Raw genomic sequence first — 25,986 nt, forward strand, 5'->3', positions numbered from 1 at the left:
AGAATTGGCAGCGTAATATATCCTTATTTTCCCCACTGTAGTTTGTAGACTCCATATACAGATCCCTTAAGTGTGAAAAGAGCTGAATTCCCCACTTAAGTTATTGCATTTTGGAAATTGCTCCCCACTGGGAATTTATCTCCAGGTAAAGGCACAATTGTGTCTCCATGGGGGTTGTGCTCACAGCCCAACATCGTGCGGCCCTCCAAAGAAATGCCACCCCGCACCATTACTGACCACTGCCAAACCGGTCATGCTGATGGATGCTGCAGGGAGCAGATCGCTCTCCACGGCGTCTCCTGACACCATCACGTCTGTCACATGTGCTCAGTGTGAACCTGCTTTCATCTGTGAAGAGCACAGGGCGCCAGTGGTGAATTTGCTAATCCTGGCGTTCTGTGGCAAATGCGAAGCGTCCTGTACGGTGTTGGGCTGTGAGCACAACCCCCATCTGTGGATGTCGGGACCTCAGACCATCCTCATGGAGTCAGTTTCTAACCATTTGTGCAGACACATGAACATTTGTGGCCTGCTGAAGATCATTTTACAGGGCTCTAGCAGTGCTCCTGTTCCTCCTTGCACAAAGGTGGATGTAGTGGTCCTGCTACTGGGTTGTTGCCCTCCTATGGCCCCCTTGACATCTTCTGGTGTACTGGCCTGTCTCCTGTTAGTGCCTCCAGCCTCTGGAGACTACCTGACAGACACAGTAAACCTTCTTGCCACAGCTCGCATTGATGTGCCATCCTGGATGATCTGCACTACCTGAGCCACTTGTGTGGGTTGTAGAGTCCGTCTCATGTTACCACGAGTATGAAAGCACAGCCAACTTTCAAAAGTGACCAAAATGTCAGCCAGAAAGCATTAGTACTGAGATGTGGTCCCCACCTGCAGAACCACTCCTTTATTGAGGGTGTCTTGATAATTGCCAATAATTTCCATCTGTTGTCTATTCCATTTGCACAACAGCATGTGAAATTGATTGTCAATCAGTGTTGCTTCCTAAGTGGACAGTTTGATTTCACAGAAGTTTGATTTACTTGGAGTTATATTCTGTTGTTTAAGTGTTCCCTTTATTTTTTTGAACAGTGTATATAGATAAAGAGATAGATTTCTTTTTTCCTTACGTTGGAGGGTCCAATTCCAGCTATTGCTGTGGGATCTGTGATTTCTATCTACTCCACTGTGTACAGGATAATAGAGTATAATAAAGTAGTTATGGACGTGACGTAACTAACATTGTGCAGTGACTCTGCTTTCCATATAGTGATGGATATTTCTTGTTGCTGAAACTGTGATTTTTTTTCCACTTTAAACCTTTTTTAAACCCCTCTGATCAGTGCGATCACACAACATACAAGCCTCTGATGGCTCTGGTGATGCCCTGTACTACTGTAGTGCCGTGTATCATCACTGCCTGTCAGTGTAATACTAACGGCCCCATACACATGAGATCAGAGTTGGCTGAACGGTCATTTGGCAGACGGCGATCTCTCCCGACTCCCCCATACACACAAATATTCCAGCTTTCCTGTGGTCTGTATGAGAGAGTCGCCTCCAGACTCCTCTAGAGGAGGATTATCTACAGGAAGAACTTGGACGCTGCCTCTGGCCCGGCCTAATAGACCTTCATACATTGCAGCCCAGACCCCATTATTAGGCATGTAAGTATCGTAGTAACTAGGCCACCCCATACTATCGAGTACTTGGAGGCGGGGGGCATTTAGCCAAACTCTGTCACATCTTCTTAGATGCCATGTTTGCTTTTCACCGCAGCAAGTGGTTATACTGTCAGGGTTTTTGTTGAAGCCTCATCTGTGCCGTCCCTGCGGTGTACATCTATTTTCTTGTGCACAAAAAGATTCATTTCTTTTTAATAAATGTTTAACATGTTAAAAATTATAAAATGTGTCTTCTGCTTTTTGCATATTTTTTTTTCTTACAAGAATTGTTGGAGCCAATTTCCTTTCGAAACATTTTAATATCGGCTTTTTCCGGAGTTTTTCTTGTAATATAGGAAAGTCTAAGGCCAGAAATAAACCCCATAAATCACTGTACATGGAGACTTTGGGATCAGATCATTTCTGTCCGTTGTGTTTATGGAAACTAAAAATCTTTTCTAAAAGCCTCAAACTTCTGTGTGTGACTCAGAGCTGAGATCTAACGTGATAGAAGATTCCAGTGCGGGGAAGACGGGAAACCTTCTTATAGACGGCTGGTGGGGATGGAGTCAGTGACCGACTCTGGACAAATATGTTTCTAGAGCTGTAGTAGAAGATGAAGAAGTCGTCCTCATCATGAAGTAGTTATTTCTCATGTCAATGTAAGGGGGTGAAGCACCGACGGAGCCAAGGGGGAGTTGCCTTCCTAGCTCCGTGCCCTGAACCATCGAGCAGGACATTAGGTTCCCCGGGGGATGCTTTAGGGGACTGCGCGAGTACCAGGAACAGGAAGAGGGCATGATGGAGAGCGGGAGAATTGGGCGCGCTTTCAATAGAGCAGCGCAAGGACTGGAGCAGAGAGGATGCTGACAGAGGAGAGGACAGTAGACAGGCGCAGCGACTGAACACTGAGGGACCGCAGACACAGACACAGGCACTGAGCACTGAGTACGAGAAACCTGTCCCTGCACCTCTTGGAGGGCTGGTCGCTCCCCTCCTGTTATAGACTATCTCACACTGATAGACTGTGCGCCCTGACAAGAGGCTCCCCTGCAGTGAGGCGCTGCTTCATCCTGAGACGCTTCCCTGTGACCGAGGAACATACGGTAACGTGACACTGACCTGCCAAGAGAGACTGTCGCAGGCAGAGCCCCTGACCCTGGTGAGGGAATGCCGCTGCCGCAGCAGAGGGAAGAACCTTGCATACAGGGGGATACCGCCATCCGCATACCCCTTGAGCTCTCATGTTAACCCCCCATACGCCAGATGGACTATACCTAGGACCCCAGAGACAGATGACATCAAGCACCCCTGGTGCCTGGGTGCCTACGTGGGAGAAGAGTGATCTCTACAAGCAAGATCTTCAGGAACTGATAAGTTACATCCCCATAAGAGAATAGCTGTCTGTTGTTTTACACTTCTGTTATTTCTTCGGTCTGTTATCACCTGTTACAGCATTTTCTCTGTTACGTTATATGTTCACCAGATATTCTCCCTGTAAATAAACCTCCCCTTTTACTGTTGGTCTGCCTGCTCCGTGGTGACATATATTCCTCCTGCACGTTATTACATTTGGCATAGTCTGCAGGATGTCACAGACTCGGACAGAGCGGACCAAGCAGTCAGGGAAGGCCCCAAGACTAGCATCTCCTTGGGGGCCATGTTGAATAACCTGCCGAGGTTTAGAGGGAATAATGTGATGTTATGGAACTGGACAGAGAGACTTTTCAGGGGTTACTGAGGATGCACCCCTTGGCCCCCCCTAGAAAGAAATACTCTGCAGAAAGTGTTACGTATCTTAGAGGAGACACATGGGGACCCCACTGACGTAGGGGAACTACGGATGCGACTGTTCCATCGGGTGCAAAGAGAGGGGGAGACCGTGACCCAGTTTATGAATGCCCTACAAGAGCTTCTCACTGCTATCAAAAGAAAGGATGGGGTAGGTATATGGGCAGTAGACGTGGTGCTCAGAGACCAGATGGTGACAGGGTTACGTGATGGAATGGTGAACCAGGCTATGAGAGAGCGCCTGCGGGTGAAGCCAGGCATGACCTTTTCTGAAGTAGGTAGCGAGGTGCGCACGCGTGAGCAAGAGCAGGATGTGACAGGCTCGGTGGGAAAGGTGCAGAGTGGGGAGGCAGCTAGCACTGAAGACAAAGTCCCCCGATGGGTGGAAGACCTGAGGATGGAGATCAGTCAGTTCCGAGAGGAAATGGCGACTACCAGGAGTGCCCAGGCAGATGGGCCCGAATCACGGATGCGGGGAAAAGGAGCTGTTCCCCGAAGAGAAGCTACAGCTACCCCGAGAAGACGCCCTCTCACATGCTATACTTGTGGAGAGCTTGGTCATATTGCCCGGTGGTGTCCCCAGCGGAGCCGACCATCCCCGCGGCTCCCGTTAAACTAGGGGGCTCCGAGCACGAGGGACACCGCCCGGAGCGAGAAGAGCAGAGGAGGAGTGAAAACAGTCCCACTAACCTTGTTTCCATGTGCCCCTTGGTTTGGGCCGAAATCAACGGGAGAGCTGTGCGACGCCTGGTAGATACCGGGTCACAAGTGACAACCATGCCCAAAAATTTTTTTCGCAGATACTTCACGGAGGCGCTGCGACCTGAGTGGGGCCCAGTCATTAGACTTACGGCGGCCAATCACCTACCCATCCCGGTCGCAGGGGTGGTGTGGCTGAGCATAGAAGTCTGTGGAAAAGATGTGGGAAGAAAAGGACTAGTATTGGTAGATGGAGAAGCCGCTCGGGACCATACTGTGACCCTGGGCATGAACGTGCTTAAAGACCTCGGAAGCTTACGACTCAACAAGACCCCAGATCAATTCTTACGACAGTGGAGTGATCAGACCCCACAGAAGAAGGCCTTTCAACAAGTGATCCGGGCAGCACGGGTCCGGGAAATCTGCAGCGGTGGAAAGGAACTATGCAAAGTCTTCATCCCTGCTTTTGTGAATCGAGTGCTACCCCCTGGACAGACCGTGCTTCCCCTGCCAGTGCGAGCAGGAGTCCCACTAGAAGGAGCGGAGGTGTAGGTGGACCAAATGCCGTCAGGGGTACTAGTCGCACGGACCCTCGCCATTGTGCGAAACAGCACCGTCCTCGTGCGCTGTGTGAACTTGGGAGAGACTGATGTGACCCTGGCTCCCAGAGCAGAATTGGCCCACATTCTAGGCGTACCAGACGAGCTGGTGCCCTCCGAAATAGTGTAGATGACCGCCAAAGCGGAAGACCCATGGTTGGTGACGGTGAAATCGGAGGTTGCCCCAGATCCCTGGGTGTTACAAGAAGGCCGCCGGATACTAGAGCAGATGTGGGCAGAACTCTCAGAAATGCCCTCTCACCAGATTCCCCAGGTGGAGGCCTTGCTGGGAAAGTACCAGGAGGTGTTCGCAAAGGATGACGATGATTTTGGACGCACGATGGCCATTACCCATGAGATACCCAGTGGGGACGCGGCACCGATACGGGAGAGATATCGCCAGATACCCCCACAAATGTATCAGGAGGTTAAGGGAAGGCTGTCACAGATGCTGAAGAAGGGAGTAATCCGTGAGAGCCAGAGCCCGTGGGCTGCCCACATCGTCTTTGTGTGGAAAAAAGATGGAACTCTACGTTTCTGTGTGGATTACCGCCGGCTCAACGCTTGCACAGTGCGAGATTCATATCCACTGCCACGGATAGAGGAGTCCCTGTCAGCACTGGGAAAGGCCCGATATTTTTCCACACTAGACCTGGCCAGTGGGTACTGGCAAGTACCCATGTCTGAACAAGACCGAGCCAAGACGGCCTTCATTCTCCTGATGGGACTATTTGAGTTCGCCCGCATGCCCTTTGGGCTGGCCAACGCCCCGGGAACATTTCAGCGTCTCATGGAGCAGTGTCTGGGGGACCTGAACTTCAAAGCCACCCTGATTTACCTGGATGATATAATCTTCTTTGCCCCCACCGTTGAAGAACACCTCCAGAGACTGGAGCAAGTTCTGAGTAGGCTACAAAAATTTGGTTTGAAGGTGAAACCCCAGAAATGCCACCTCTTCCGAGCACAAATTGACTATCTGGGGCATGTGGTCTCCGCTGACGGAGTGAAGCCCTCGCAGGAGAAGATCGCTGCGGTGCAAGAGTGGCCGACCCCAAAAACCGTGAAGGATGTACGAGCGTTCCTAGGACTCACAGGATACTTCCGGCGCTTTGTAAAGGATTTCGCCCGCATCGCAAGCCCCCTCCACGAATTGCTGAAAGGAGTACCCTCATGTGCAAAGAACAGGAATGTACCTTGGGGAGAACAACAGGAGAAGGCATTCCAAGCCCTGAAGAAGGCCCTGACTGAGGCCTTGGTGTTGGCCTATGCCGATTTCACCCAGTCATTCGTCTTCCACACTGATGGAAGTCTACTAGGTCTCAGGGCAGTACTCTCACAGATGCAGGACGCTCCTTACATGATTTCGAAAGAAATCCGGAAAATTACAGATCTTTCAAGCTGGAGCTGTTGGCGCTGGTGTGGGCGATGACTGAAAAATTTGCAGAGTATCTGGCCGGCACGGAAGTACACGTGCATATGGATAACAATCCGTTGTCCCACCTCGAAACAGCCAAGCTTGGGGCCTTAGAACAATGTTGGGTGGCATGAATGGCAAAATTCCGGTACAGGATCTCCTACAGAAGAGGAGTGGAAAATACTCATGCTGATGCCCTTTCGCGAGTAAACTACCGGCCGCCAGCGCCCAGCCAGGATGAAGAGTTGGAGGCTATTGAGGTTCCAGAATTTGGAGGGGCTGCCAGGACGGTGGCAGCGACGCGGGAGACAGCTCAGGAGAGTACACCCGAGAATTTGTTGGAACAACCCCGTGATGAGTGGGTCCGGATGCAGCAAGAAGATCGAGAGATAGCCCAGCTGAGGCGGTGGCTCGTAGCCGAACAGATGCCCGGCCAGAGTGAGTGAGCAGACATGCCCCCTGAGATGTTGAAAATGGTGCGCCAGTGGGAACGGCTACAGTTACGGGATGGAATCTTGCACAGGAAAGTGTACCTACAATCTGAACTGGGCTTCGTTTGGCAAACGATCATCCCCTCGTCCCTGGTTGAGCAAGTGGCTAAGGAAGCACACGAGAAGGGGGCACACTTCGGGACGGAAAAAACATTTCAGTGGCTGCAACGGTTGTTCTATCACCCCCACACGAGGACCGTCGTGGAGAAAGTATGTCAGAAGTGCTGAAATTGTGAACTAGTTAAGCCACCAGAACAGCGAGCCCCCACAGAAACGATGAGGTCCTCTGCACCCATGGAGCTACTGGCCGTAGACTACTTGACGATTGGCCCAGCACACCAGGGCTATGAACATTGCCTGGTGATGATCGATCACTACTCCAAATTTGCTGTGGTCACACCCACTCGGGACCAGACTGCCGAATCTGCGGCCCATGCTATCTGTAAACACTTCATTCAAATATACGGGTGTCCTAAGCGAATCCATTCAGATCAAGGGGCCTGCTTTCTGGAGAAGGTGATGGAAGAGTTGCATCACTTGTACAAAATTGATAAGTCTCGGACCACCCCTTACCATCCACAGGGGAACGGAGCTTGTGAGAGGTTCAACCGCACCCTGATCCAAATGCTGAGGACACTTGAAGAAGATCAGAAAGCATGCTGGACTGAGTCCGTCCCCGAATTGGTGTGGGCATACAATAAACGTCAACACAGTACCACAGGGTTCACGCCCTATTCGCTGTTCTTTAGCCGACCCGGGAAGGGACTGACTGAATTGGCGTTAGAGCCTGAGGAGGACTACCCGCGGATGGGGGTGTATTCCTGGGTTCGAGAGCATCGTCGCCGGCTAAGGACCATTCAACGCTTGGTGCAGAACCGGCTCCAGGGGTTGGAACACCCGCAGGTCCCTCCCCAGAAAGGGACAGCCCTACGTCCAGGGGATCGAGTCTTAATCAGAGAGAAGCGCCCTAACAGCAAATTGGAGTGTCGGTGGGGGAAGAGACCGTAGAGGGTGAAGCGACGGCTCGGTAGGCGAGGACCCGTCTACGAAGTTCAGCCTGAAGCAGGTGAAGAACTCCCCACTCATACATTACATCGGAATATGCTGCATCCCTGTTTGTCTCAAGATCCTCCAGTGGTGCCAGCTGTCCCAGCGCCCCCGGTGGCTGAACCCGTGTTCGTTCCTGAAGATGAAGAAGACGGAGACTCTCTACTCCTTCACGGAGACCCAGAAACTGGGCTGGTGCCTGAAATGACGGAAGTAACTGAGGAGGCTCCAGCTTCCACTTTTCCGGTGGCTGATTCCACTACCTCCACTGATCTGAGACATTCTGAGCAATCAATAGCAGGTGTGCCCCCCAGACGCTACAATCAGGACGAATTCATTTGGCAGCAAATTGTACGAGGTCTGGACGATTGTCAGCAAAAACTCCAGAAACTCTCGCCCGTGGAATGGCGAGCTCACAGAGAGGGGGAATGTAAGGGGGTGAAGCACCGAAGGAGTCGAGGGGGAGTTGCCTTCCTAGCTCCGTACCCGGAACCATCGAACAGGGCATTAGGTTCCCCGGGGGATGCTTTAGGAGACTGCGCGAGTACCAGGAACAGGAAGAGGGCATGACGGAGAGCGGGAGAATTGGGCACGCTTTCAGCAGAGCAGCGCATGGACGGGAGCAGAGAGGATGCTTACAGAGGAGAGGACAGGTGACAGGTGCAGTGACTGAACACTGAGGGACCGCAGACACAGGCGCTGAGCACTGAGTACGAGAAGCCTGTCCCTACACCTCTTGGAGGGCTGGTCTCTCCCCTCCTGTTAGAGACTATCTCACATCGACAGACTGCACGCACTGACAAGACGCTCCCCTGCAGTGAGGCGCTGCTTCATCCTGAGACGCTTCCCTGTGACCGAGGAACATATGGTAACGTGACACTGACCTGCCAAGAGAGACTGTCGCAGGCAGAGCCCCTGACCCTGGTGAGGGAAGGCCGCTGCCGCAGCAGAGGGAGGAACCTTGCATATAGGGGGATACCGCATACCCCTTGAGCTCTCACGTTAACCCCCCATACGCCAGTTGGACTATACCTAGGACCCCAGAGACAGATGACATCAAGCACCCCTGGTGCCTGGGTGCCTACGTGGGAGAAGAGTGATCTCTACAAGCAATATCTCCAGGAACTGATAAGTTACATCCCCATAAGAGAATAACTGTCTTTTGTTTTACACTTCTGTTATTTCTTCAGTCTCTGTTATCACCTTTTACAGCATTTTCTCTGTTACATTATATGTTCACCAGATATTCTCCCTGTAAATAAACCTCTCCTTTTTCTGTTGGTCTGCCTGCTCCGTGGTGACATATATTCCTCCTGCACGTTATTACATCACGTGTAATGAATATCTCCTGCAGTATTGCTAATGCCGATTCCAGTGTCGGTAAATGAGACGAGAATTAGCGTTATGGAAGATGAGTCTATGAGGAATGTGTTCAGCTGCCGACTCCGAGGAGGAAACTGCTTGTTGTCTGTGGCCTAAATATATAGGTTTTATTAGTAGATGTCAGGGAAGAAAACTAAACCCTGTAAAATAATAAATCTCCTCATGTGTTTCCCTTATTTTCTCCAGTAATTGTATTATTACGCAGGATTCTTATGATGTTACATCGGATCATCTTCTTCTCATTCAGGTCTCTACAATATCGGATCCTCTCAGTGAAGATCTTCTACAAAAGAGAATTTTCCTGATTTACCCTTCAAGGATGGATATGGACAGAGACAAGATGATGGAGAGGATGTTACACCTCACCCTAGAGATCCTCTTCCGTCTCACTGGAGAGGTGAGAGATTCTGATGACGTCACATTACATCATTCTTATCTACGGGAATAACAGATGGACAGAACTGGAGAGGTGAGGACTCTGGAAATGTCTGTAGTGAGATTTATTAATGTGTCTCTCCATAACCAGGATTACACAGTGGTGAAGAAGACCTCTAGTGATCGCTGTCAGGACCCTGTGTCTGAGGGATGGGGAAGACCCCTGAGCCTAATCACGGGACCTCCACCTCACCCTCTGATCCATGAGGACGTCAATGACCAGAAGATCCTAGAACTCACCTACAAGATGCTTGAGCTGCTGACTGGAGAGGTGACACTGCTGGTAATGCTGGGACATTATACACTAACACTAGGAAGGGATCGGGGGATGACGGTATCATTGTATGTGTCAGGTTCCTATAAGGTGTCAGGATGTCGCTGTCTATTTCTCCATGGAGGAGTGGGAGTACTTAGAAGGACACAAAGATCTGTACAAGAATGTCATAATGGAGGTTCCCCAGCCCCTCACATCTCCAGGTAATAGACAGGACTAAATACACACGGCCTATAATTATCTGTATGTAAAGAATGAATTCAGTCCCTGTATGTGTTTCCTCCAGATCTATCCAGTAAGAGGACAACACCAGAGAGATGTCCCCGTCCTCTTCTTCCACAGGACTGTAACCAAGAAGATCCCAGTGCTCCTCAGGATCATCAGGTAGATGGAGAGAAGGTGTCAGGAGATCTCCCCTATGATGTGTAGATGGCTGTGATGGTCTTGTGCTCAGTCTTGTTTTATCCACCAGTATTATATGTTTCATACTTGTGTAATGAGAACGGTGGAGATGGCAGGATTAGAGCTGATCATAGATGGGACTTCTCCATCTGTCTGTGACTTTTACAATATTTGTTTCAGGGTGAAGATCTGACCCATATTAATACTACAGAGACATATGTGAGAGATGATGAGTGGTGTAAAGAGGAGAGTGCCACATATGACTACCCAGGTGAGTAGTAACCACTGAATGCAGAGAAGTCACAGATTCCTCTCAGTCACCGGCTGTGGCTGCTTTATCGGTGGTGTAGTCCGGCCGTATTACCATGATCACCATTTTGCCTCTAGACCACAACATTCTCCTCCACCCAAAACTGTTCAATGATTTTGGGCATTGAAAGCCCTTTTCTATAGAACTTACAACCTGGAGGATCCACCTACCCCCTGGGATTAGGAGACGCTGACCGTTACCTGCCCAGATCTGTGACTATAAAGCCAAATGACAGCGTACGTAGAATGTGCTGACAGGTTAGGATATCACTTGAAGAAAAATATTATGCTGGGCCTGTAAGAGAAAGCGGAGGGTTATGATGCTGTTGGCTTCCTAGATCCCTGAGATCTTATCGGATGAATCTTCTCTCCCTTCTGTGCTGCTGAATGTCTCATGGTCCCTACAAGACCAGGTCCAGTCTTTCTGGCCAAACTTCCCTTTTATGATCGACAACAGTAAATGTGCAGTGAGGCCAAGTGTGAATTTCTGTACAATAACAGCAGAGTTTCCCTTTATCCTGACTTTTCAATTTGTATTAAAACTACCGTATTTTTTGGACTATAAGACACACTGTTTTCCTTCAAAAATATGGAGGAAAATGGGGGGTGCATCTTATAGTTCGGATGTACCGGCTCTGGCTGTGGAGGGGAGGTGGGGGAACGGCATCGGCGGAGCAGCAGGTCACAGAAGGCTGGAGCCGGTGGCTGCGGCTAACTCCTGTTCCCGCTGGTAAAGAGAAATGAATATTCACTGCATTCCACTCCCATGGGCTTGGAGGGCAATGAATATTCATTTATCTTTAATAATAGAATCTTGATATGATTAGCCCCCTACCCCAGTCCTGGTATGCATGACACCATCCTTATAATTGGCCTACATGCTCATCCCCATACTGGTATACATGGCCCCATCAGAAAACATTAAAAAACAAACCTTTACACTTATGGAGTGCCCTCACTCACCAGGGCCGTGGGGTACTCGGTACCGGGCCAGTTGATCTTCTCAACGGGGGGTCGTCACGGCAGCAGTGACCCGGTCCGTGGCCCTGGGGCTCTATTACAAAGGGGGGTTGTTTCAGTGTGCTTATGGTGGTGAAAGTTTATAAGTGATTCGTGACGCCACCTGTGGTGTTCAGCAATAGAGATGTAAGCCGACGCTGCAGACAGATCCTCTGGCAGAGGCGTATCTAGGCTTTCTGGCACCCGGGGCAAGAATTTAGTTCGGCGCCCCCCCCCCCCCCCCCAAGTACATATGCGACTTGCACACTTAGCCATGTACCCACGAGCTGCTCTCCCTAATGCTCTCAATGTTCAGTAAAAAAACTGAAAGCAGGAAGAGAAGCTCGTTGTCACAGGACCATACCTATGAAAATCGCATATGAGTGACGTGTCCATGTGATGACTACGGCAACCTGCAGAGCTGAATCCTGACATTGCAGCTTCTGAATTCTCACAACGAATGCACTGCACACTTTTAGGATTCTCCCTTGCCGATGTCAGCACAAGTATGTGATTTGTATACTTCTGGCCACATTCTGACTAGACGTGCCCGGCCTCGCTCTGTTCATTATCATTGAGTGAGGCCACACACGTCTAGTCAGCATGTGACCGCATGTATGTAAATTACCGGCACGAGAGAATCCTGACAGCGTTCAGTGAGCACTGTGAGAATTCAGAAGTCTGCAGTCACATAGAATGACTGCAGACTCAGCACAAACCTGGACAACCCCTTTAATGCTCCTAACAAATGAAAGCATGAGAATTAGTCAGTATCACAAATAATATTTACATCCAAGTACCTTATAGATGACGTCGTCTCTGGAGTTGTTCTCATTTTCTTCTTCTTGTCCAGACCCCATGATGAGTTTTTTCATCCACAGCTCGTCTCTGCAGACGTCCATCTTCTCCGGTCTTCTGCAGCAAATCTCCACACGACGCCCTTAAAGATAGAAGTGTCATTATAATGCTCCTAAATAAAAATATCTGCAATATACTGTCACCTCACGCTATTCCCCTCCCTCCTCACACTGTCTCCTCTAACATCCCCTCTGTTCACCATACTGTCTCCTCATATATTTACCCCCTCACTCTCTATACTATCTGCTCACACATACCCCTGACTCCCCATACTGTGTCTGCACACATGCCATCACCCTCACTCCCCATACTGGGTCCACATACATTCACCCGTTCACACCCCTTACTGTCTACACCCATCCCCCATACTGTTTCCTCATATATGCCCTCATACATACATACTCTTCATTTTGTGTCCTCAAATCTCCCCACACACATTAAATACCATCCCCACTCCAAATCCCCCCATCCCCAATCCCCCACATACATTAAGTACCTCCCATCCCCACTCCAAATCCCCCCACACATTAAGTATCCCCCATCCCCACTCAATAACCCCTCGTCCCTACTCCCAAATCCCCACACACATTATGTACCCCCACTCATTATGTACCCCCACTCATTAACCCCCATCCCCACTCATTAACCCCTCCACTCATTAACCCCCATCCCCACTCATTAACTCCATCCCCACTCATTAACCCCTCCACTCATTAACCCCCATCCCCACTCATTAACCCCATTCCCACTCATTAACCCCATCTCCACTCATTAACCCCCACACATTAACCCCCATCTCCACTCATTAACCCCCCATACATTAACCCCCCTACACATTAACCCCCATTTCTACTCATTAACCCACATCTCCACTCATTAACCCCCCACACTCATTAACCCCCATCTCCACTCATTAACTCCCCCACTTATTAACCCCCATCCCCACATTAACCCCCATCTCCACTCATTAACCCCCACACTCATTAACCCCCATCTCCACTCATTAACCCCCATCTCCACTCATTAACCCCAATCCCCACATTAACCCCCACACTTTAACCCCCCACATTAACCCCCCACTCATTAACCCCCATCTCCACTCATTAACCCCCCACTCATTAACCCCCATCCCCACATTAACCCCCACACTATAACCCCCATCTCCACTCATTAACCCCATCCCCACATTAACCCCCATCTCCACTCATTAACCCCCCCACTCATTAACACCCATCCCCACATTAAACCCCATCTCCACTCATTAACCCCCCCACTCATTAACACCCCCCCATCTCCCATTTTCAGTGGTTCTTCAGATCCACAGAGGAGCACACTTACCACCAGCATTTGCTCTGGGCGCCGGGGAGTGACGTCAGCAGCGTGATCACATGACATGATCACACTGCTGACGTTGCTCTGACCCGGCGGTCATAGCTTCAATTGTACTGGCGTCAGTATTAGACGCCAGTACAATTGCTGCCTGGGAGCCGGCGCGGCCTCCTTCTCTGCGCCGGCTGTCAGCTTGACAGCCGTCACAGAGAACAGCCGACTCACAGGATGCGGAGCGGCAGAACGCAGCCGCCGGGGGAGACACTGCAGACCGCTGCATTAGGCGGCTCGACTGCGCCCCCCTGCTGCCTGCGCCCGGGGCAACTGCCCCAGCTGCCCCCCTGGATACGCCTCTGTCCTCTGGGACAGATGGTGTGGTGCAGCAATGATGTTATAGCCCTCCACAGGCAGGGCTGTAGTCCCAGGGCAGTGTGGGTGAAGTGACACTTAGATGGTGTGTGTCAGGCGCAAGAGGTGTTGGGCAGGTTGGCGCAGGAATAAGTGGAGGACACCAGGCATGCAGTTCCAAAGCTTTACTCACAGTCTGTTGCAGGTACAGGTGCCCGCATCCGTGCCGTGTCCTCCGGGTCAGGAGCTCAGCCAACATCCAGGCAAGATGAAGTACTCCCTTCCAACACTCCGCCAACATATGTGCCTTTTCTGAACGTCTCCTCTTATAGCGCCTAAGAATGAAGGACTCCTAGTACTGAGTTACACTGGAGTTGCTCCTGTCAAATGTTCCTATGAACTCTATTGGTACGGCAGACAGCTGTAGCCTGCTTCCGGGACTCCTTGCTACTGAATCCCGGCTCACTAATATGTTGCTGTTGTGCCCCCAAGTCTTGTGTGGGAATAAAGTGGTCACTACTTCTATTCCTCCGGTGTCTGCTGCAGGACCATTAGCATCCGTACAACCTCGGGGACCGGACCCCGGCCTTGAGCTTAGAACTTGAAAAGGGTTCTCCTCTAACCCTGGTCCTTGTTCTCTTATTCTCCTCACGTTCCGTGCTAATCCTTCTTCCCAATGGAGAATCAAGTTTCCTTTCTCTCTCTCTTTCCTGTGCCAGCAGACCCAAATCACTGTGGCCTGCTGCAGCACTTCCTTCTTCCATCCCTCTCCCGGGGATCTCCCGTCTACATCCTTACCCTCTGACTGAGTGCAAGGACTGACTGCCTGAACTCAACTCTTCCCGCTCTTTTAGGTGAACTAAACTCCACCCACCTCCCAGCACGTTTCGTGTTCCAAGCAGGGAGCCACCAAGGGGTGCTATGCTACACTCCAAGCAGGGAGCCGCTGAAGGTGTTTTGCTACACTACTTTGTGGTGTGGGGTGCAGGTGTTGGAGCGTGGTCAGGTGTCTCCACCTTACCTGGATGGTGGGGTACCACACCTCAGGAGGAGGTGCAGTACCTCTGTGGCGACTGAACACTCAGGGGTGCCACACTTACCTACCCCGCGCTCCCTCGCAGCTTCCTGCTCTGTTGCCAGAAACTGCTATATGCTTGTAAGCAGCGCATGGCAGGGACGTCATGCGCTGCTCACAAGCAGAGCACAGCTGCCAGGACTGTGCACGCAAAGGGCAGTGAGTATTCATTTCTCTTCAGTAGCGCACAGTGTCAGCCTCCGGCTTCCTGCTGCTACCGGCGGTCACATGTGCTGCTACTTAAGATAAATGAATATTCATGAATTCTCACTGTTCTCAGCGCTGCTTACAAGCATAAAGCAGTTGCTGGCACCAGAGCAGTACGCGGTGAGGGAGCGCCGGGTAGATAAGTGTAATGGTGTTTTTTTAATGTTTTGTGATGGGGCCATGCATACCAGGATAGGAATGGGGGTGGGGGCCACTTATAAGGATGGGGCCCTACATACCAGGACGAGATGGGGCCCTGCATACCAGGACGAGATGGGGCCATGCATACCAGGATGAGATGGGGCCCTGCATACCAGGACAGAATGGGGGCCATGTATGCCAGGGCAAGGATGAGGGGGCAATGTGTATCAGAATGGGGGTGAGGGGACCATATATACCAGGATAAGGGATATTAAGTACAGAATTGACAACATTTTTTGCTTCAATTTTTTTCCTGATTTCTTCCTCTAAATCCTAGGTGCGTCTTATGGTCCAAAACATACGGTAACTTCACGGAGGATTGTGATAAACTACAGGACAAATATTACACTGTGCCATGATATACTGTATCTCTAAGCTGTGTGTGACTGATGGCTGTAATATACATTTATTCCCGCTGGCAGGAGATGTGTTTGCATGGCTCCAGCCCTGGTTTCATAGATTTACTAAACGTCATGAATTACATTATATTTTCCATCCTAAGGAATTCAGATTACTGCACAATCTCTCCTGAAATGGGGGCGCTAATACTTTCTCTACTCTTCTGGTCAGGATTCATAGTAGCTCCAATGGTCCACCATAAATGAGGGCAACTCCGGTTTAGTGTTCTCCCCTCATACATACGTTGTTGTTGGGGATGTAACATATTTTTTATTCTATGTATTTTTTTTAACCTGTTCATTCTGTATGATAGTTTGATTGTGGTGGGATCGGCCTTCCTGCCTAATGTGAGTCTGTATCTCCCTGATAGTCTTGAAAAAAAGCTCTCCATCACCTCTTCCAAATGCCTAAGATCTAAATTTAAAGTGCCCCTGTCAGCCGGATTGTGCACAGTAACCTACAGACACTGTCAGGTCAGCACCGTTACACTGATTACAATGATACCTGGTGATGAAATCCGTCTTGTGGTTGTTGTTTAATCTTTATTTGTAATTTTCAGTTAATGAGATTCTCGTGCTCCGGGGCGGGGCTGTGGGCAGCCTGTGGGCGTGGCTTTATGTGGTGTGAGGATTACATATTCATCTGTCCAAAAAATAAGGAAAAGAGCAGCACAAAAAGGCCATAGTCCTGTTTCTTGCCTGCACTTATCCTGCCCTCACAAACCTTGTCCATGTATGCTTTTCTGAAATAAATGACAGGTTTTTTTATGATCCTGTAAACGGAGTATGCTGCTTTTTTCCTTATTTTTTGGATTGTCTCATGTGTGCTTCTTCAAGCAAGCACCTTTACTACCGTGGTTTCACCCTGCAAAGTGTTGCTGATTCAGAGTCCACCCACTCCACCAGTAAGTTGACTGTTTCTTATTGCCATTCTATTTTTTTCTTTTTGATTTACATATTCATCTGTATTGGCTTATGACAGGTCGCTGACCCCTCACTGACCTGCCCCCATTATTACATAATGCATATAATAGCATTGATATTATTGGTGATAATGCCTATAATACTGTGGTTATTGTGAGGCTTAGAAAAAAAAATGTACAAATGACACTGGCGGCGCCTGTCCAGTAGCCTCTATCGCTTACTTATAGAAGCTACTGCGCAAGTGCCACCATCGCCAGTGACATTTTTCTGGATGTAATTTTTTATGTAAAATAGAGGGCAGGTCACTGAAGGATCAGTGTCATAAGCCAATACAGATGAATATTTACACAGAGCAACACATAAGGCCTCGCCCACAGCCCAACTCACAGTCACTCCCACAACCCACCCCGAAGCACGAGAATCTCATTAGCTGAAAACTACAAATACAGATTAAGCAATAACCATCCCCCAGATGCCCAGAAAAGGCACATCTAATAGATGCGCCAATTCTGATGCTTTGCCCGGCTCTTCCCACTTGCCCTGTAGCGGTGGCAAGTGGGGTTCATATTTGTGGGGTTGATGTCACCCTTGTAATGTCAGGTGACATCAAGCCCACGGCTTAGTAATGGAAAGGTGTCTATCCATTACTAACCCCATAGCTACATGGTAAATAAAGACACAGCCAAAATAAAGTCTTTTATTAGAAATAAAACAAAACGGTTTTCCTTTTTAAATTAAAAATAACAAAATAACTCACCTAACAGCTATTTCCACCAAAGAGCTCGTTCTCCTGTAATAAAAATAAAATAAAAAAACAACACTATACCATACCTGTCTGTCGTTCTGTCCCACGCCGTAATCCATGTCTGGTTGATAATTAGTTTTCAACCTGGAGGTGTCAAGATGCGACCGTGCAGGCAGAGAACCACTGGTGAATGAGCTGCTACAAGCGCATCATCATTGACCAGCAGTGACATCATCAAGTTTTCCAGCCAGGCTGAACCGCAGTGACCTCAGGTCCATGGGAAAGAGTTAGTGATGAGGTCACCACAGTTCAAGCTAAGTGACTTCACAGCAGATCACCGTGAGAATTCTCTGTTAGCTTTAAATAAAAAACAAAAACTGTGATTTGTTTTATTTCTAATAAAAGACTTTATTCTGGATGTGTCTTTATTTACCATATAACTATAATATTAGTAATGGATAGGTGTCTTATAGACACCTCTCCATAACTATGTCGTGGGCTTGATGTCACCTGACAATACAAGGGTGACATAAACCCCACAAATATGAACCCCACTCTCCACCACTACAGGGCAAGTGGGAAGAGCCGGGCAACGCGCCAGAATTGGCGCATCTAATAGATATGCCTTTTCTGGGGAGCTGTGGGCTGCTATTTTTAGGCTGGGGGTCAATATCCATGGCCCCTTACTAGCATGAGAATGCCAGCCCCCAGTTGTCAGCTTTAGCAAGGCTGTTTATCAAAAATGATGAGGACCCCACGCTGTTTTTTTAAAATTATTTCTTTAAATAATAAAAAAAGCAATGTGGGGACCCCTCAATTCTTGATAACCAGCCTCGCTGAAGCTGACAGCAGAGGGGTGCAGCCCCCAGTTGTGAGTTTTCTGACTGGTTCTAGAAAATACAAGGGAACCCATGCCGTTTTTTCATTCATTTAGCTATAGCGCAGGCGGTGGGTGAGGAATACTCCCATCATCCGCTCCTGCTGTCACTGTTCTTAGCAGCAGCAGGTGTAGGTTGATGGGAGTAATAGTCCCAAAAGCCCCCACCTGCTGTCATCATTCTGACTTTAATATAAATCTCATCATTCTCCCCGCTGGCAGAGCAGAGGAGAATGATGAGAGCGTCTTCAGCACCCGCCGTCGGGGAACTGCGCTTACTGTAGCGCTTCTTCCCTGTCGGTCATCCTTGTGGTACTGATGCTGCAAACGGGCGGCACACGGGTGTCACACATGTGCCACAAGTATTACACACATGGAAATCTCCGGTACCAGAAATATCAGGACGTGTGAAACCGGCCTTATACACAGTTCTCTTTAAATGCCTAATATTTCTTCTTGAATCTCATCTGACAGAAAATATTGGAGCTTAGATTGTGTATAAATTGTGAAGTCTCCGAGACCCATACTCTAATTAAACCAGAGAGATTTCACCACTAGTTACTCATTTATTACTGATGGAGACTGTGGAGTTTGATCATTTCAGTAGTTCCTAATCAGGCCCCATTATTAATATCTGACGTGTGTCACTTTATGTGGTGGTAAGTTTGGAATTCTTCACAAAGGATAATAGAAAACAAATGGATCTTACAAATTATTTTCCAGCTTCTCACAATACCCTACATACGGTTGTACACTACTGTCTGGGCACATGGCAGTGTTCAGAAGGGAAGGAGCGCCATTTAGCTATTTGAATGCAGATCTTGCTGGAATAGTTTGCAGATACAATGTATTGGGAGCACTGTTCATGGTCACCTGGCAGCTCAAAAGATGTCCACCATGAACATGCTTGGCTCTATCTTCTCTGCTTTCCATATCCCAAGGATTGCCTTGCTCATCGCCCTTTAACACCCTCACATGGAATCTGGACTTATACAGGGACCCCTACGCTTGGACCATGGTGTTACCTGCTATTCTGTGGAATTAGATGGCAAGGAGAATAGTCAGGTAGCTGGGTCAGAATCAGAAGAGCAGAATACAGAATCAGAAGACACAAGAGTAGTCAGTAAACAGGCCACGGTCACAACAGGACACAAATACACAAGCCGCAAGCTGAGCACAGAGGACTGAACCAGAGGAGAACAGCGCTGTATCTGGCAGATTCCGGCCATGTGCTTTGCGCTTTAGTAGGGTGTGGTACTTTCCAATTGGCTGAAGTAGGGAGCAGATTACTCCAGCTGGACAGCAGGAACAGATCCCAGATAAGATTGGACACACCATATGCAAAAGCCCTAATATAACTAAATGACAGAAAACCAGAATAGTAGAAATCCCCATAAAGTGATTCCATTTTATAAATCAATTCACTGAGGGTTATAATCCTTAGGAGGAGTGAATATTTTGACTCCGCAGCCACTTTCTGGAAATTAACACGCAGTGGATGCTGGAGAGTGAAAATTACACATTTGCCATTTTCTTACCCAGCACATAGTGCCCAGATTGTGCTCCAGGAGACACACCCCGCAAATTAAGTGGATTCTTCTCACTATAATATTGCTAAATACAGGTGTAACACCCCTTTATGGCTACCACTGTACCCTGGGTGTTATGGGGGGTCTCACCTCTTCTGTACGCAGTGCCTCCACCCGAAGGTTGGTGCGCAAAGTAGAAAACGTAGGTGCACTTAAATGAATGTTGCTGTCAATAGTCTCGGTTGCAGTGTACTCACTGTAAGTCGCGCTGATAGTATCACAAGTCTCAGCAGATCACTCACTGTGTCTCCAACAATCAGAGGATTCTTTAGACTCCAGCTGAGGGCTGCAGGATTTAGACCTTTATCCGATGGGAGTGCCAGCAGAACTCTCTGAATCTTTGCTCTCTCCGGCAACACTGGTATCTCCGCGGGGTCCCCCACACTCTGCAACTTAGGGGAATCAAGAGCCACACCACTCTGTTTCTCATAACCAGTAGCAGCAGCCACGTTTTCTCTCCTCTCTATCTTTACTTTCACTTTCTCCTCAGCGTCCTCTCCCAAGTCCCTCCTCCTCCCTTCTTCTATCATCTCACTGGAACAAGAATCCCTGAGAGTTGTAGTCTTCTGCCACTCAGGAGAAAAACGATTAGTGTCTGTAGGTCCCTGTTTAACAGCCACTGCAAAACTCTTCTTAGAGTCTGTAAACGCCAGCATGCCGGTAGATGCTCTGTCAGTTCACTGTGCATGTGTTACACAGGGATCCTAAATGTTGTTTGCGCACACTGCAAGACTCCGAAGTGAGAGCAGATTTTGCTGGATTGGTTTATAGAAACCTTGTTGCTTTTCAACAGCCTTTGAGCCACTAATAGTGTGGGAACCTCTGTTTTTCCATTGACAGATGATCGACCTGAGTGGGGACTTGTTTTTTGTGAGATGAGAATTGGTATTTTCGCCTACGTAACATTGATGAGTTTCTTTTTATTCAATATTTGGGAGGCAGAATGAACAAAACAGTTGAACACCGCACACTACTGGTTCATCCAACAAGGTTTTCTATTACACTGTGAACTGTCATTGTCTTAGTCAAAAAAGTTTTTTACATAGCTTGCCATTATTATGGAAAGTTTAAGTAGAAATGTTAAAAAATATAAAACTCAAGGATATTTTAATAAAAAAATTTTTTTTTTTTTAATCTTAGCAGATGACTGTACCAGGAGATCAGAGGGACAGCTGACATCTTCAATTTTTAAATCTGATGATCGTGAGATCCTACAAGATACAACTGAAGTGAATGCCATTACTCCAGATATATCATCATCCATTCACAGCAAAGATCTGTCATCTGATCCTATGAAACAGGTCCCATCTTCTGATTCATTACTGACTACTAAGGAAAATCAAAGTCACAAAAGAGGCAATAAAAAACAAACTGCTCCTAAAGCAAAGAAGCCATTTTCATGCTCAGAATGTGGGAAATATTTTGCACAGAAATCAAATTTTGTTACTCACAAGAGAACTCACACAGGGGAGAAACCTTTTTCCTGTTCAGAATGTGGGAAATATTTTGCACAAAAATCAAATTTTGTTACCCACCAGAGAACTCACACAGGGGAGATGCCTTTTTCATGTTCAGAATGTGGGAAATGTTTTAATAATAAATCAGATTGTATTAAGCACCAGAGAATTCACACAGGGGAGAAGCCTTTTTCATGTTCAGAATGTGGGAAATGTTTTGCACATAAATCATATTTTGTTACTCACCAAAGAACTCACACAGGGGAGAAGCCTTTTTCCTGTTCAGAATGTGGGAAATGTTTTAACAATCAATCAGATTGTGTTAAGCACCAGAGAACTCACACAGGGGAGAAACCATTTTCATGTTCAGAATGTGGGAAATGTTTTGCACATAAATCAAATTTTGTTACCCACCAGAGAACTCACACAGGGGAGAAGCCTTTTTCCTGTTCAGAATGTGGGAAATGTTTTAACAGTAAAGCAGATTGTATTAAGCACAAGAGAACTCACACAGGGGAGAAACCTTTTTCATGTTCAGAATGTGGGAAATGTTTTGCACATAAATCATATTTTGTTATCCATCAAAGAACTCACACAGGAGAGAAGCCTTTTTCATGTTTAGAATGTGGGAAATGTTTTGCACAGAAATCAAGTTTTGTTACCCACCAGAGAACTCACACAGGGGAGAAGCCTTTTTCATGTTCAGAATGTGGGAAATGTTTTAGCAATAAATCAGTTTGTGTTAAGCACCAGAAAATTCACACAGGGGAGAAGCCTTTTTCCTGTTAAGAATGTGGGAAATATTTTACCCGGAAAGCGCTTCTTGATCGCCATCATAGCAGTCACGCAGAGGAGAAGCCTTTTTCATTTTCTTAATATTTTACTTGGAAATCAACTGTTAATAAACATCAGAGATGTCACATAGGGGAGAATACTTTTTATGTTCATAATGTTGGAATAGTTTTAACCAAAATTGAATCTTCTTAAATGGGTTGTCTCTTGTCATTCCTCATGATTGCTGACAAAAGGATAAAACTAAACTTTATTAATTCCAAATGTAAAACTATACCCATAATTCACCCCTGAAGCTTAGTCAATAGGTGACATATACCCCACATCTCAGTATATAGGGTGAGGTGACATATACACTCACTCTCCAAGCCTCTCATTTCTATGGGTTTCATCGTCCTCACCAAAAACAACTCATAAAGAGACTATTTAATATTGACCTACAGTTAGGTCCATATATATTTGGACAGAGACAACATTTTTCTAATTTTGGTTCTAGACATTACCACAATGAATTTTAAACAAAACAATTCAGATGCAGTTGAAGTTCAGACTTTCAGCTTTCATTTGAGGGTATCCACATTAACATTGGAGGAAGGGTTTAGGAGTTTCAGCTGCTTAACATGTGCCACCCTGTTTTTAAAGGGACCAAAAGTAATTGGACAGATTAAATAATTGTAAATAAAATGTTCATTTCTAGTAGTTGGTTGAAAACCCTTTGTTGGCAATGACTGCCTGAGTCTTGAACTCATGGACATCACCAGACGCTGTGTTTCCTCCTTTTTGATGCTTTGCCAGGCCTTCACTGCGGTGGTTTTCAGGCCTTCACTGCGGTGGTTTTCAGTTGCTGTTTGTTTGTGGGCCTTTCTGTCTGAAGTTTAGTCTTTAACAAGTGAAATGCATGCTCAATTGGGTTGAGATCAGGTGACTGACTTGGCCATTCAAGAATATTCCACTTATTTGCTTTAATAAACTCCTGGGTTGCATTGGCTTTATGTTTTGGGTCATTGTCCATCTGTAGTATGAAACGACGACCAATCAGTTTGGCTGCATTTGGCTGGATCTGAGCACACAGTATGGCTCTGAATACCTCTGAATTCATCCGGCTGCTTCTGTCCTGTGTCACATCATCAGTAAACACTAGTGACCCAGTGCCACTGGCAGCCATGCATGCCCAAGCCATCACTCTGCCTCCGCCGTGTTTTACAGATGATGTGGTATGCTTTGGATCATGAGCTGTACCACGCCTTCGCCATACTTTTCTCTTTCCATCATTCTGGTCGAGGTTGATCTTGGTTTCATGTATCCAAAGAATGTTCTTCCAGAACTGTGCTGGCTTTTTTAGATGATTTTTAGCAAAGTCCAGTCTAGCCTTTTTATTCTTGATGCTTATGAGTGGCTTGCACCGTGCAGTGAACCCTCTGTATTTACTTTCATGCAGTCTTCTCTTTATGGTAGATTTGGATATTGATACGCCTACCTCCTGGAGAGTGTTGGTCACTAGGTTGGCTGTTGTGAAGGGGTTTCTCTTCACCATGGAGATTATTCTGCGATCATCCACCACTGTTGTCTTCCGTGGGCGCCCAGGTCTTTTTGCATTGATGAGTTCACCAGTGCTTTCTTTCTTTCTCAGGATTTACCAAACTGTAGATTTTGCCACTCCTAATGTTGTAGCAATTTCTCGGATGGGTTTTTTCTGCTTTTGCAGCTTAAGGATGGCTTGTTTCACCTGCATGGAGAGCTCCTTTGACCGCTTGTTTCCTTCACAGCAAAACCTTCGAAATGCAAGCACCACACCTCGAATCAACTCCAGGCCTTTCATCTGCTTAATTGAGAATGACATAATGAAGGGATTGCCCACACCTGTCCATTAAATAGCCTTGGAGTCAACCGTCCAATTACTTTTGGTCCCTTTAAAAACAGGGTGGCACATGTTAAGGAGCTGAAACTCCTAAACCTTTCATCCAATTTTAATGTGGATACCCTCAAATGAAAGCTGAAAGTCTGAACTTCAACTGCATCTGAATTGTTTTGCTTAAAATTCATTGTGGTAATGTCTAGAACCAAAATTAGAAAAATGTTGTCTCTGTCCAAATATATATGGACCTAACTGTATATTCAAGCGAAACTAAACGAAAAAAAGAAGACTAAAATCATGTATCATGTTATCAGAAACAGTCCGAAAGCTAGCCACATATAGGCAGATCCGAGACCTCAAACTATATACTTTGGAAGTGTATAAGCCCCTCCAGTGTCAGGAATAGATAGTATGAATTTGAATTTACCAAGTCGCTGCAATGAAACAAAGAGTGAAAAATTTAAAGGGGTCTGAATACTTTCCATACCCGCTGTATCAGTAAAAATAACTCCTCTTTATTAGGTAAAGTATAAAAGAATTGCGCCATTTTCCGATACCCGTCGCGTCTCCATTTTTCATGATCTTGGGTTGGGTGAGGGCTTATTTTTTGTGTGCCGAGCTGACGTTATTAATGGATGCCATTTTGGTGCAGATACGATCTTTTGGTCGTCCTTTATTGCATTTTATTGCAATGTTGTGGCGACCAAAAAAAAGTAATTCTGGCGTTTTGACATTTTTTCTCGTTACGCCATTTCACGATCCGGTTAGTTATTTTTTATATTGATAGATCGGGCGATTCTGAACCCGGCTATAACAAATATGTGTATGTTTGATTTTGTTATTGTTTTATTTTGAAAGTGGCGAAAGGGGGGTGATTTGAACTTTTATATTTTTTTATATTTTTAAAAACTTTTTTTCTACTTTTGGCATTGTGAAGACATACAGCATTGTATCTTAATTAAGCAGATGACTATTTTTTAGCAAATGAAGAATAGTAGAATGTTACCTGTATGTTGGCTTTCAAATTTAAGTGTTGATTTTTAATTGGTCAAGAAAACAGACTTTTGTTTGTGTAAGCCTGGAATATTGACTTTTATTGTGCGCTTATCCTTTAATAGGTTATAGGAAGTTTCGCCCCCAGCAGTTTGCCCCCAGCAGCTCGCCCCCAGGTACATTTCACCCCCTCACATTTCACCCCTATCATTTCGCCCCCAGGAAGATTCACCCCACCCCCGCACATTTCACCCCTGGATGTTTCGCCCCCAGCATTTCGCCCTTGGATGTTTCGCCCCCAGCAGTTTGCCCCCGGATGTTTCGTCCCCAACAGCAGTTTGCCCCCGGATGTTTCGCCCCCGTTTTTTTTCGCCTCCAGCAGTTTGATCCCATATGTTTCGCCCCCAGCAGTTTGCCCCCGGATGTTTTCGCCCCCTGATTTTTCACCCCTGGATGTTTCGCCCCCAGCAGTTTGCCCCCAGATGTTTGTACCCTGTTTTGCCCCCACAATTTTGTGCTTGGATGTTTCACAAGTTTGTCCTTATGGTTCATAAATTCCCATCCGTCATCAATCCACATGTCACAGAAGTACTGTACAGAGTGCTGCACTTTTGTGACATGTTAAATCAACTGTTTCCATCTGTAAACCTCACAACTGATTACATTATAGTGTCAGAGCATTTTGCCTGCACTTTTAACAAGCCATTTTCCAAAACGTTTCATGTCATTCTCCACAAGGAGAAACAGTACTTCTTGGATATTGGTCTGACGCCTGTAACACAGCCAAACCAGATCTCACACTTTGCACTGACGAGGGGCAGTACCCTGAAACATTGT

General features: G+C 47.2%; 1 protein-coding gene across 1 annotated transcript; it reads left to right on the forward strand.

Annotated features, from left to right (window-relative positions):
* Positions 1–5,741: 5,741 nt before the first annotated feature.
* Positions 5,742–18,954, forward strand: LOC141094130 (uncharacterized). The gene is made up of 7 exons (XM_073579865.1): positions 5,742–9,224; positions 9,330–9,479; positions 9,609–9,788; positions 9,871–9,994; positions 10,078–10,175; positions 10,374–10,464; positions 18,938–18,954. The coding sequence occupies exons 1-7, from the start codon at positions 9,126–9,128 to the stop codon at positions 18,952–18,954; spliced, it is 759 nt and encodes a 252-aa protein (XP_073435966.1). The 5' UTR covers positions 5,742–9,125.
* Positions 18,955–25,986: the final 7,032 nt, after the last annotated feature.

The sequence above is a fragment of the Dendrobates tinctorius genome, unplaced genomic scaffold, assembly GCF_039654945.1.
Source record: "Dendrobates tinctorius isolate UK_male_01 unplaced genomic scaffold, ASM3965494v1 ptg000063l, whole genome shotgun sequence".
Classification (NCBI taxonomy): domain Eukaryota; kingdom Metazoa; phylum Chordata; class Amphibia; order Anura; family Dendrobatidae; genus Dendrobates; species Dendrobates tinctorius.